Source organism: Lagopus leucura, unplaced genomic scaffold (assembly GCF_019238085.1).
Source record: "Lagopus leucura isolate 7727_CA_CO unplaced genomic scaffold, USGS_WTPT01 Super-Scaffold_100002, whole genome shotgun sequence".
Classification (NCBI taxonomy): domain Eukaryota; kingdom Metazoa; phylum Chordata; class Aves; order Galliformes; family Phasianidae; genus Lagopus; species Lagopus leucura.
In genome coordinates, this window is record NW_024962263.1 from 23,510,203 (window position 1) to 23,523,965 (window position 13,763).

General features: G+C 37.6%; 1 protein-coding gene across 5 annotated transcripts in view; it reads right to left on the reverse strand.

Annotated features, from left to right (window-relative positions):
• The window catches only part of TENT4A (terminal nucleotidyltransferase 4A), a 54,425-nt gene that overhangs the window by 12,560 nt on the left and 28,102 nt on the right, over positions 1-13,763 (reverse strand). For 2 of the 5 annotated variants that reach the window (XM_042869865.1, XM_042869866.1), the window contains exons 9-11: positions 10,432-10,532; positions 9,985-10,157; positions 1,873-2,031 (exon numbers count right to left, since the gene is read on the reverse strand). In XM_042869865.1, the coding sequence (XP_042725799.1) occupies positions 1,873-2,031; positions 9,985-10,157; positions 10,432-10,532 (433 nt within the window). The remainder of the gene's footprint in view (positions 1-1,872; positions 2,032-9,984; positions 10,158-10,431; positions 10,533-13,763) is intronic. The other 3 variants (XM_042869868.1, XM_042869869.1, XM_042869867.1) reach the window with 2 other exon arrangements.

Sequence of the window (13,763 nt, forward strand, 5' to 3'; positions counted from 1 at the left end):
CCTGAGGGATGGGATGCTATCCAGACAGACCTAGACAGGCTGAAGCAGTGGGTTCAGGAGAACCTCATGAGGTTCAATAAATCAAGTGCAAAGCCTTGCACCTGGGTAATGGCAGCCCTCACTATCAATACAAGCTAAAGGATGAAAGTACTGAGCACAGCTCTGTCTAAAAGACATTAGGGGTCCTGGTGGATGGCAAGCTAGACATCAATGAGTAATGTGCCCTCATAGCTCAGAAGGCTGACTGCATCCTGGGCTGCATCAAAAGAAGCATAGTCAGCAGGGCAAGGGAGGTGATCCTGACCCTATACTCTGTGATGGTGTGACCTCTTCTGGAGGTACCGCATTCAGGTATGGAGTCCTCAGTACAAGAAAGTCATGGATCTGCAAAAGCACGTCCAGAGCAGGGCCATAAAAGTGATCCAAGGGATGAAACACTTCCTCTCCAAGGACAGGCTGAGAAAGATGAGGCTGTTCAGCCTAGAAAAAAAGGCTTTGGGGAGACCCAATAGCAGACATTCAGTATCTAAAGGAGTACTTAAAGAAAGAAAACTCCTTATCAGAATCTGTGATAGCACATGGGGAAACAGTTTTAAACTGAAAGAGGGGGGGGATTTAGATTGAAGAGATGAAAGCTGTATTTCTTGTTTGTTTTTTTTTGTTTTGTTTTGTTTTAATAAATAAGGGCAGTGAAACATAGGAACACACTGGTTGCCCGGAGACGTGGTGGATACTCCATCCCTGGAGAGCTCACTTTATGATTTTTGGGGCAGGGGGTCCCTTCTTTTTGTCAGGCTGGATAGAACTCTGAGCAATGTGATCTTAGCTGTAGATGCCCCTGTTCATTGCAGGGAGTTGGACTAGATTACCCTTGAAGATCCCTTTGAACAGAAATAATTCTATGATTCTAACACATTGCCCAGAGAGAAGGTTAGGAGGGGATTCTCATTCCTGGAGTTACTCAGAAAACATGAGCAATTTGCCCTTTGATGAGGACTGGACTAAATGAGTTCAAAGTCCCTTCCAACCAAATACTCAGACTCAGTTTAAATACTTCACAAATCTCAAAGCAGAAACTGAAGCAAACATCCTGTGTCATAATCCCACCCTGGAAGTGTTCAGTGGAGCCGGCCTAGATGATAACTTTCACTATAGCTCATACAGTTTCAATAATCAAGATTGAGGAGCATCTTGCTATAGACAGATGCACCAAGGCTGTAAGGAAAAGCTAAAGATCTTTCTTCTCTTCGTACATTAATAGATGTTAGCTAAAGTAATACTGCAGGCTAATTAGGTAACATACCACCTGCCTCCCTGCACATTTAACATTTGGGTACATTTCTTGGAAATATGCCCAGATTTTTTCCTCCATCTTTAAAATTATTACAGAAGGTTACAAGTGGAGACAAGTTTGTTCTAGCAATTCAGAAATCAAGGCCACTAAACACACCCAGACAAGGCAGTAGTATTTCTTCACATCCAAACACTAGCTTAACAGATATATCACATATCACTTGTGAGAAGTTTCTGCTTTAAGAAAACGAAATTAAACAGCCTAGAGATCTGCAAATATCCCAGCAGTTTGGGTACTGGAATTCTCAAATATAGATCAGTCAGATGTCTGATATTGCCTATCAGGTTATTCCTAGGGGTGAGTGAGCTGTGGAAGAGCTCCAAACATCTCAAACATTCCCCACCCTTTCTTCTTCCTGTGCTTCGCACACGGCAGTTAAGTAGCTTAATGGTTATATGAAAATCAGCACACACTACATCAAGTATATTTCTAAAGGTTTTTAGCACAGCACAAATGATCTATGATGCTGATTAGATCACTTTCTCATAAAAAGGTAGCTCCATTCAGTTGGCTCATACCTGATTACTGGCGGCCATTATCAAGGTTCTCGTAGGCGCAGATTGGGGTTTACCACTGGGCATAGGCAATGCTGGTGGTAAACTGGCCATAAGTTGAGTCGGTGCTTGCAGACTGAACTGGTAAACATTAGGAGCTGTGCAAGGTGGTGTATCAGAATCCTTTTGGCAGAGAAAAAGGGGAAAAGAAAAGCAACTTTACAGAAAATACAGCATATACAGTCTATGAATGTGAAAATGCATCCAAATATAATCTCTCATGAACACTGTAAAGATTCTTTCAGTGGTAAAAAAATAGAATATAAACTAGTACTATGTTTATTTCACACATCTAGCAGTTTAGACTAAGTTAAACTGAATCTGCATTACAAAGACAAAGTCAGCAGGTCCATGGTGATAACAAATCAGTTCTGGTCAGCTCATCGAAGGCCAAGTAAAGCTCTCTTCTACCTAATTAGAATTACAAGGTAGAAACTACATCTGGAAAAAAACAGTGCAAGAATAGTGACAGTGAAATGAGGACTACAATTGCAGGTGTCATGATAGAATCAGTCCTCAGAACAGTGTTATGCACTGTACTTAACTGTATGGAAAAGTTACTCAAACTTTTACAGTCTCCTCTCATTCAACCCAACAAAGTTAGTGCTCCACCTACCAAGAAACAAGGAGATGGCCAATCAGACAAGACTAACATATAAGCACTAGTTATCTGCTTCAATACTAGTTAGGAGTTCTCATCACTTTCCATTGGAGGTATGCACAGTTCTTCAGAGGAAAGCAAGATGGATGCAAGACAACAGAAATACTGTAATGGAGCTCACTACTATATTTCTTACTCTTCCTTCTTCCAGCCTGACCAACAGCAATTGCATATGCATCATAAGCAGAGTTAACACTGCACATCTGGGGCACTCAAGAGCACTCAAACGAAGAGGCAAACATGGATCCAGAAGTTTACAAATACTCTTGACACTTCAGATCCATGTCTGAAAGACGAGCTCTGGCCCTCACCAGTATAAGGGCTACAGAGATTACACTGTCAAAAGACAAATACAGGAATAAGATCCCCCTAATGCTTTTAGCTAATTATGTAGGGATGAAGCTACAGTAACTGCAGTAAGCACCTAGGTAAGTTCACAATCTCTTTATTGGTCCTTTGAATGCCTATTGCCTATCGTAGCCCTTCACAAAAATACCTGAAGAGATGCTTTTGGAAACAGATACAGCTTTATTCTACTGACAACTTCCCATTTTAAAACCTATTCTTTAAATCAATTTCAACTTCCCAAATAAAAACACAGTATTCAAAAGGAAGATTTCTACTATTCATATCTCTGACTAGATACAAGTGTTCAATTTACCTTGTTGTAGGTAAGGAAAAAGCATGGAGGAGAAACAACAAGCATTACTGAGGAAGCCAGATCAAACTGCAACTTTTGCTTGACTAACAGGATCCCTAGTTTTCTGTCTAGGCAGAAACAGTGAAACAACAAATGTACTGAAATGATCTCATGATGCAAATGCCCCTTCCTAACATCAGGAACCCTTTACTAACTAGGTCTCACCATAAGAGTTTATTTAAATTCCATTAATAACTCAAGGGTTAGATACAAGTTAAGACGCAAGGTAAAGTTTATAGATATACCCATCCTTCAGCACAATAGTTCACTCTACTAATATCATGTGATTTAATGATATTTACAGGTATCCTTTCCAAAATCTAACTGCATGGAAGTAGTGTTTTCTGCTTTGTTTCATGACATTGCTAGACAATTCAACCTTTTCAACTAACAACAGCTACTATTCTAGGAATTCAATTTTCAATATTTCTTTTAAATACATGGACCAAACAAGTTTTAGAATCTCAGTCAATTTTTGTAATTGTTCCTCTGAGGAAAAAAAAAAATATCTAACTAACCTAGACGTCAATATTAAGAAATCAAAACCTTTAACAAGGGAATGAAAGTGTCTTGGTAGCATAATATACAGAAGTTGTCCCCTATAAACGTACAAGAATGAACTACAGATCTTGGCAAAGATATTCTTACTATCCCATTCTCCAGCCTTCTTCCATCAGTTTCTCACTTTCCTACAACATTCAGGAGTTGGAAGCTGTAAGAACAAGGACTATTTCTATACAAATTGTATTCTTTGAAAGCAAAGAACTGAGCACTGGTGCCTATAGTTGGAACTTTACTGTAAAGATTTTTTCCACATGCTCCTCTCAATGTGTTATTACAACATCAGGAGCAAAGTGATCTAATGGATAACTGCTGCCATTCCTACTCCTTTCACTTCTTCCATTATTGCTCTCTCCATTGTACTTGCATTAACATTTGCCATTATGAGCCAATTCTGAGGCAAACCACAGAAACAGCAATCTCCTTTTTCTAGTTTTACCCTCTGAATCAACTCACCACAAGTACTGCTGAGTATAAATGCAGAAAAACCCAAGGAGCAATTAAGCAAAGTCATCCCTAGAAAGAACAACTAGTGGATTTACTGAGCAGTAGTACGAAACCACACTCCTTAGAGAAAAAAGTAACACCAGGAGAAATTCAGGCATTTCAAAGAAGTTCAGCCAAAGCACTGAAGAACTTCACGGTATAACCTTGCTTGAATGGCTTTAGTCCAGCACGCTCAAATCTTGTTGACAAATTCACATACTTCCAAGGTGATGTGACGTGTGTCAAATCCTCATCCCATTTCACCCCAGCTTGTGCCATTTCCCTTTTTGGTAGGTGGAGCCATAAGTTTAATAGACTATGGTATAACAAAATAGAAGGAGATCAACATTTGCCTATGGAATGTCACAGGACAGTGAATTTACATTAATAAAAAAAGTTGCACCCTTCCTATTTGCTGATCTATAAACAATACAAAACCTCAAACAAGATGCAACTGATTTTTCTGTCCTTAGTTAAACTGCATTACAAAAACAAAATATGTTTGTCATGCTAAAAGGAAAGGGGGGAAAAGTGTAAGAACATGTATAACAGAAGCAAACTGAAAAATATACCTCCAAAACTAGTAGTGGTTTCACAGAAATACAACTGAAGTTAATCTAATTAGAACCTCCCAGCATTAAAAATACAAGCAAAGTGCCCCTTTAGCCTGTGTTATCTTCTCCAATGCCTGCAAAATTACTCCTTATTTTAATCATTATTAAACAAAAGATATTTCCCCAAAGTGTGTCATTTCAAACTTCCTTTATTATTCCTACTACTTTCATTTCATGGGTTTCCAATTGGCCTGAATTGAAAAGAGTATCATAACATTCCAAATTTTGCAGGTAAATGTTTTTCAAATTAAGCATTCAATTATAGCACTTGTTAATGCAAGTTGAGCATATAAATGTTCAGTTTAGGTTTTCTTCCATCCTAAAATGGCTTTGGCACCTCTTTTTCAGGCGAGGCAATATTAATATATGGCAAGAATATAATTAGCTGGAGGTGTCAAGAAGTAGCCTAACTCATGAAATTGTGCTTCTTTCTCCTTACCTCACAGACACTACAGCAGTAAAAACAAGTTTTATTTCTTGATTCACAATTCCTCTGCACCTTCTGTTGCTCAGAATAATTTATCAAATGACCTACTTTTCCAAACTCCGCCTCCTGAAGAGTCTACTCTTACATCAAGTGGGTATACATAATAAAAAGCCTGCTCAAGCAACTGAGAGAGAAGAACTGACGAAAGACAAGACAGTATAAAGCAGCACATAAGAATATGGGTTAAGAAAACAAAAGCAAAGCATAGGACTGGAGAGTGAAAAAGGAAAATAATCAGGAAACAGCAGTAATGGTAAAATTTGTTCCACAGAAAGTGTCAGAAGCCTCCACAGTAAGAATAGGGAGAAAAGTTTTAAGAGATTTGGGGAGGGGAGGTTTCAAGGTAACTGGCTGCTTTATTTGGAGATAGATTTGAGTGACTTGAGTCAACCTTTCTTGAGAGACTAAAGACTGAGTTGCTTTTTTTTTTTTTTTTTTTTTTTAAAGAAGGCCTGTTTCCCCTTATTTGTTCAGGAAGGAGGAAGAACAAGACAGTATAAGTATTCTATCAGAAGATGATCAACTATCCATGCATATTTGAATGGTAATTTCAGTTAGGGCATGAGAACACTCAGACTAGTAAAAAGGTAGAGAAGTAAAAAGATAGAAAAGTAATTTTCTGTGCAGCTTTTGTTCTCAGATTGAGAATTGTTGGGCCACAGTCCTCCTGCCCACCCCCCTACACACACTTAACCAAAACTCAATAAAATAAATCAGTCACTACACAGATGTAACAAGTCTGCAAGAAGAGCTGTTACAGTAACTGTTTTGAAGTGTCAGTGTCTGTCCTAATGCAGATAAGCACATGCATTACACCTGCAAACTTCATCCCTTTAAAGAAGAAAGCAAAATTAGGACAGATGATGCCATTTTTTTTACCACCTCCAAATTGTGAAGTTCAACAGTTTCTGCCAATAAGCTGAAATTCACAGCCCTTGAGACTAAGAGGAATAAAAGGGAAATGCTGGTAATTAAATACTTTGAGCCCAAGTACTAAAAGCCACAAATACTGCACAGCAAGTAACATTTCTTAAGTCAGTGTGGATCTTGTATTCAGCAGCATGAAAGCAATAGCGAGGAACAGTCTTGGCAGCCATTTATCTACTACTTTAATAACATTAGTATCTGATCACAATAGTGAATACTTAATATTTGAAGACAGTGAAAAGACGACCCACAAAACATCAAAGGTACTGGTTGGCATATCCCCTGACAGTGGCAGAATGGTGGGCAGATCAAGCAGTGACATTCTGACAAAATATTATAAAGGCTGAACAGCAACGATTACAGCTAAAATTCAGGAACAGGCTGAAACACATATAATGTTAAGAGAGCTGAATAGACTACACAGCTTACTTTGTTCACTGGAACTTTCACTACCTCAACAGGGCTGTATGATCTTGAGGATTCAAAAACGTTCATGAAATAATCTTGTCATACAAGCTCAAAGGAAGCTACCATTAGAGGCATTCTGAGATAATGTGTACAAGATCTCCTACAAACTTCCAACAAAATTTTGAGATTGTGCAGGACTAGATTTCAGAGGTTATGCATCTATGATCAATTACATTAGTTACTGATATGCAGGTACCACTGTCACATTCAATTCTAAACTCTGGCACAAGGGCATCAAAACTACAGAGTATATTTAGCACCAGGTTATACTAGACCAAAATTGGACTGAAAGAAATATACCATAAGTATTTCTATTTGGCAGAGATCATTGGTTAGGTAAATATTCTCCAGCACTACTAAGATTTTGTGAATTATTTTGCAAATTAATGGAAGGACGGTCTCCGTAACACTTCAGCAATAAGAAAGAAGCCCAGCAGTTGCAAAGCACACATCCAGAACAGAAAATTTAGGAAATACATTTGGTTATTTAGTTTCTCAGACTGGTATCTGCAGTTAGCCCCAGCCTGCAGAGGGGCAAAGGTGAACATCTGGTTTTAGATTGCTGCATCAGTCACTAAATCAGTAGGAGGGTTCAAATGAGTTTTCCTGATACCAGACATTTATTTTCTATTGCAGAACAGTTTGATTCTTGCTCCCACAGAGAAAAAGCTCAGACACTTTGCACTGTCCTTGATAGCAAATACATTTATAAAGCACTTTCAAAAGGAAGAACTTCGTACAACCAGCAGCATTATTTATTTCAGCATCTGCTGGATCATGTGGGAACATGCAGTAGTTTATAACTTACCTGTGGGCAAGAAAAGAATACATGCTGCTTTTTTAATCAGGGCAGCATATGGCAGGCACTTTAAATAGCTGCACAGTTGAATACTTCATTCAGAAAAAATATACTATATAGATCAGTGATAATTAACAGAAGCCAAGAAATACACATACAATCATACGTTCTGATGACCACTTTCCTTGTATTCATAGGTTCTTTTCTAGCATGTACTAGAATATTTACATTGCCTACAGAACTGAGCTAACAGAATGGGAATGTTAGTACTCAGAATTTTGCAGTCAAATGTCACTACGAGTTAGAGGCCTCTGCTGACATCTACAGTATGATAAATCCACAAACTGAGCAGCACAGATAGCAAGAGATATCATGAGTCAGATTTTGCTTCTAAGAGGACTGATGTGAAATCCACTAGATCCTAGCAAAGCTTTTCTTTTTTTGTGATTGAGATTTCAGTTTGCTAGACTCTTGAAGGACAACAAAACTAGTACTTCATCAGACAGACGTTGTTAGCATTTTGTTAACTATTTTTACTACCTTGGAAAATCCATACAAATTATGATCTTTATATCTGGAAGAGAGCAAACCATCAATCTAGGATCTCCTTGCCTCCTGCACTTTCTTGACAATCTGCATCTTCCTTTCAGTCTTCAGTATCAAACTTTGTAAGATTTAATTTGAGATGAATACAGAATCATCATTTCACAAGATCAGAGCTAACACTATATAGACCTCTATCAACATTAACACCATATTCTCTTGTCTTAAACTGGTACTGAATGAAGCTCACTGCATCACATACCTATTTGCAGCATGCACTAAAAGTCTTGGCACAAAGAAGTTCTCACACACGATGGAATTTTCTTTGCTGGAGCCTGAGCATAATACTATACCAGATCAAACCATAGAACCTCCTTAACTTCAGAATATATTTCTCTTTCTGAAAGAAGTACAACTCAGAGTTACTCAACAAGAATATTATCATCCTTGCATATCCAAGTGTGAATAGGATGGACTCAGTTGTCAGAAAATTGTTGTTTCACTGCAAATTAAGGAATATGCTAGCAGTCTAAAGGACATTGTACCAACAAACAGAACATAGAAGAGGGATAAGCACATAGAAAAATAAGAAGCCTAATGTCCAAGTAGCATCACCTCTGTTTACTTCTGGAACACACAAGCTAACTGCAAGTCCTTGTTGAGAGCTTTTCCATTTTTCACTTACTAATTTATCTGATAATTAGGCTGTTAAGTTTCATCTTGCAATGTCAGGCAAAACAGGACTAAGGGGAAGTCAATACAGTCCATGCCCCCAGTTGAGAGTGCATGACATTAAGCAGATATTTTCAATTTCTCATAAAACATATCTTACAGCTCTTATCTTCTTCACTTTCCTACTCAAATCAGTAACACAGCTAGCAACACTGGCAAACACCATGCTGTTCTTTTTCCATTTGCCAGATGGTGCAACTAAAGTATTTACCATATCTACTAGAGGGAGAAAAGACAATACAAAAAAATCAGTAGCGTTAAGGAATTACAGGTTACCAGAAGATACAATTAATGCTTTTGTTCTTCACAATGAAATGCACAATTTTTAATTCCATGTTTGTCCAGTTTTTGAAAGTCAAGAAACAGGTACTTGGACTTGGCACCACCTCTAGTTACTCACAGTTGTACTTAACTGGATATTGCATCTTTTCTCAGTCAGTACTGATACCTAACAAATGTGATTCAATAGATTTCTGAATATCTCACACAAAGCGAGTTTGTGCTTTATCATCTGCATAGCCCAACTCCACTAATTTAAAACCATACCAAAAGAAAACACCTGACAATTGTTAAACATCTGGGAACATACCTACATAAACTACTGCCTCATCTTCCATGAAGTTACAATAATGTCTAGCAATCATTTTCAAACTGCACTTTCCAACAAGGAAGCTGACAAGCTTACATGGTAGGGCCTCTCACCATTAGAACATGAATTGACTGTTTGGCTGAAAACAACGCAGTATTATTCATTCTCATGGTAAAATACAATTGTCACATTTAAGGTGCAAGAAAACAGGACTGGAAATTGAGAATGAGATTTTTCTTGATAGGAAGATTTAATTAAGAGATTTTTACTATCCTGTTTAATTAGCTACTGTCAACTTGAAACATACATCTTATTACATCTAACTACTACTACCATGGGTACCAAAGATTTAGGATGGAACGAAGACCTATTTCACTTAACAAAGAAGTAATTATCTGAGCAGGGAAAGTTATTAATTTGCTGCAGTAGCTCAGGTACAGTATCACATGTTTTGAGAAGACTGATAAACTCTGCTTATTAGTTTAGAACATTAAAATAAAGAAGCTTACAATGTCACTGCCAGAGAGTGATGATACAGACGACGCAGATGAGCCAGAGGATAACTGTTGTGTACTAGCCAATGACAAAGTCAAGCGTTGGTTGTAAGATGATTCAGAGTCTCTGTTGTTGTTCTGTTCTCCATTGCATGGAGCTATCTGGTCTCTTATTTTCAACCTATTATCTGTTAACGGAAAACATGAGCATCAATTAAGAGCACAGAATACAACACATGGATCCTCAAATCTAAGAATTACTTCTATTTAACAAGCCAACAAACTGAAAAACCAGCTCAGAAAACTAGTTTTGTATCAGAAAGTTAAAAATTCCTTTTTTTTCTCCTTAAGTTTCCTTAAGAATACCTGAAATAATTCATTTCAAAGCACAGTTATTTTGAACTGCACCAAATCGAAGAAAAAAAATGTTTCAGTTGGTTTCAAAAGATTTGCTATACCTACCAAGTTCAGGTGATAAATTAATTTTGCTCCCCCACTTCTTTTTAATCCAGGCCCTGTAGTCAATCACTTCTTGGGTCACTTTGATGATTCTACCTAATGTGCTAAAAAATATTTAAATTAAGACTATTGGTTACATACATACTTGCAAGCATTTCAAAAAGCACTGAAATTACGTTTGGAATCCGTTTAAGATATCCCTAACCAAAGAATCTTTTTGAACCTACATTTCCTTACATCAGCATATAAGTCACTGAAGGATCACACTTCAAATTAGTTTATTACTTATCTCCTACCATGCTAACTTGAAAGCACTGACACAGGTAAGATTTTCACTTCTAAATGGAACTCAACTAAATTCCCAGGAAAGTACATACAAATTGTATTTTGTTTGAAAAAGGCAAGTTAGAGGCTCTTGCATTTCCCCAAACAAAAAGTAGTCCTTCCACTCCATTAGAACATTCATGTAATGTGCTGAAGACAATGTCCTAGCTCCTCAAATCATCTTCACACTGAATAGAGACTCTCCCTAGTATTTGTATTTGCTTATGGGTTTACAAGGCACCTTGAAAGATCCCTACAATTGTAAAGGAAGTATCACGGATTGCAGCATAGTAGACACAAGATACAGAGCAGCAAAAAATTCCACATAAAATTAGAATTTAAGGAAATTTTTTAAAGGTAACTAGCTGTGAGAACAAGCCCACCTGATCCTTTTATCCTCTTAACTCATGACCAGTTATCAACAAGTAGAGTAGCTTATTACTGCATACCTTCCCAGCATTCATACAGGTGAACTGTATGTTATCTTGAACAGTTCTGTCCTAGTTTAATAAATCAATTTTCAACTTCTCCTTCTATTAGGGGCTGGGAGATGAAACACTAACTACACTAATGCTTACTATACATGCTCAAGATCCATGAAGGACCAACTATTGTACAAAAACAGGCTATGATAAGCTATCCATCCTGGAAAAATGTCAAATTATTTTAATTGCAAAAATCTTCAACAGTTGTAATAAAGCTTTTTTATTAATTTCACACCATAAAAAGTACGCTGCGCCTTCACTGGTATTTTTGAAGTGTATTAATAAGAAGGATATATAGCCTAGAAGTATTTACACTGCCTTTATTAGGACATTTCAACTCCTCAGCAAGGAGCAACAGTTCTGCTACATCAGGCATTGTAATTCTACTGCAAGACCAAGTTCCACATGTTTCCCATTTAGATTCCCAACTTTAAAAAACATGCCAGTGTGTCAAAATTGAAACAGGAATTTTAAGCAAACTTTGGACCATACGACATCACTTAAGTAATAAGTCGAGCAGATGTAGAAGATCCTGATCTACAGAACAAGTGTCATCTCTTATTCTATTACGTTCTATTATTCTTATTCTATTATGTAATATTCTATTAGATAAATGCTGTAATGCATGCTGGAAAATACAACCTTGAATTTTACATACAGAATTGAATGCTTTGACATGATTGTCACCAATGTCTTAATGAATTCTTGGGATTCACAGCTCAACAACTAAGTAGAGTACCTTTAAAAAGGAACAGCACACTTTCTAGCTGTCACTACATTACAATTATAATGCAAATAAATCTTAAGATCATTCTTAAAATGCTCAGATGGCTGATAAGATTCAATGAGGCAATATCTAAAGCTCCAGCCAGTTTTCCTCAGCACAAATACACTACCTGTAAAAGACAGTTAAAGGGTACTGAGCTGCTGAACTATCTCCCTGATAGTAAATGAGCAACAATCTAAAGCAAGAAGGATCTGCTTGAGCACGTGGATTAGGAAAAAATGCAAAGCCTTTGATGAGATAAACACTGTGTAGGGAAAGCTGATATTGCTGATATTTCTTAAGACAGTATGCATTCTAGTGAAGCAAATGGAAGACTGTTTCAGATAGTACTTCTGCAATCTGTGTCAGCAGATCTTGCAGATCAATTTAACATTCCCTTTGACACTCCTGGGGTCAGGGGTAGCCCAAACCTAACACACAGACCTACCAGCAGTTAGATCTAGTGGGTTAAAGCAGATCAAACAGCTTTCAAGCACAGAGAAAACACTTCATGTATCACGCAGACTAGTATTAAGATTCTCATCTGTAAATGACAACCCCACACATGCAAAACCTTGCCAAAGCTTCCTCCAACTCTCACCTCTGGTCTTCTGGCATGATAGTATCTTTCCCTCATCTACCCCTACCATTCATTTACCTCCAAGGAGGGACCTGTTAGGAATCCAGAACTCAACAGACTGAACAAAGATTTCACTCTTAGTTATACTGAAGAGATATCATAGCAGAACCAGATATCCATTCCTTATTTTGTATGACCTGATCTGCCTCCCAAATGTGGCTATGGTGCTGTTTAGGGATGCTGTCTGAGCACACACTGATACTTCAAACAATATGACAAGTCAGTATTGTAGGCCAGCATTCTGATCTACAGACATGTTATAATTCCCAAGGATAAATTTATGTCATGTATATAAACACACACACACAGCCTCCCAGCATAACTTATGACTGTCAAGCAATATAATAACACTCCCTCCATCTTATCCTGAGCAACTTTCTGCTGCTTCTCTTGCTTCTGTTCTGTCCTTCAAGAAACCACATGAAAACTGGATCAGCTTCTTTAGGAGACAGCAGTGTTGATGTAGTTTCTTTCATTCAGACCAGAGAGTTAAACCGACCCAGCTTCTGACTGCAGGCTTATTAGATCTAACCAAAGGCAAGAATCAGTAATACATAGATCAAGAAGAAACTGAGCTGCTAACAGGAAGATAAGACCATGGATAGATAGGCTAGACAAGGTATAATGTATTTCCTACTAAAGAAACACTTCCAAGATGACATGAAACTGTTTGGTCTAGAAATCTGCAGAACAGTCTATTAACCTCTCACGAAGCATTCTAGAAAGACAACGTGAGGAAGACGGAGAACAAAGAGTTAAGGTAATTTCTGTAACACTAACTACCTTTAAGACTCAAATGATTAGTTTCTTCTCAGCACAAAGTACAATGAGCAGCCTAGACAAAAGATAGCCTTTACTCCCAGTACGCTTCAAATGTTTTATTTGGAAGCTTAAATAAAATGACAGAGTAATTTGGATATGCCCGTCCTGTTCTGGGGGGTCATGTTAGCACAGAACATGGATGAGTAAGGCCTGTGCTGAAAGAGCAAAATCTGACTTATTTTGAAACAGAGAATATCAGAAGCAGCAGTTGACTAGAAAGCTTTAAGTTACCTTAGACTTTTGCTTCTTCGGGTTGGACTAACACTGGACAAAAGGCAATGATCACTAAGAAAGATCT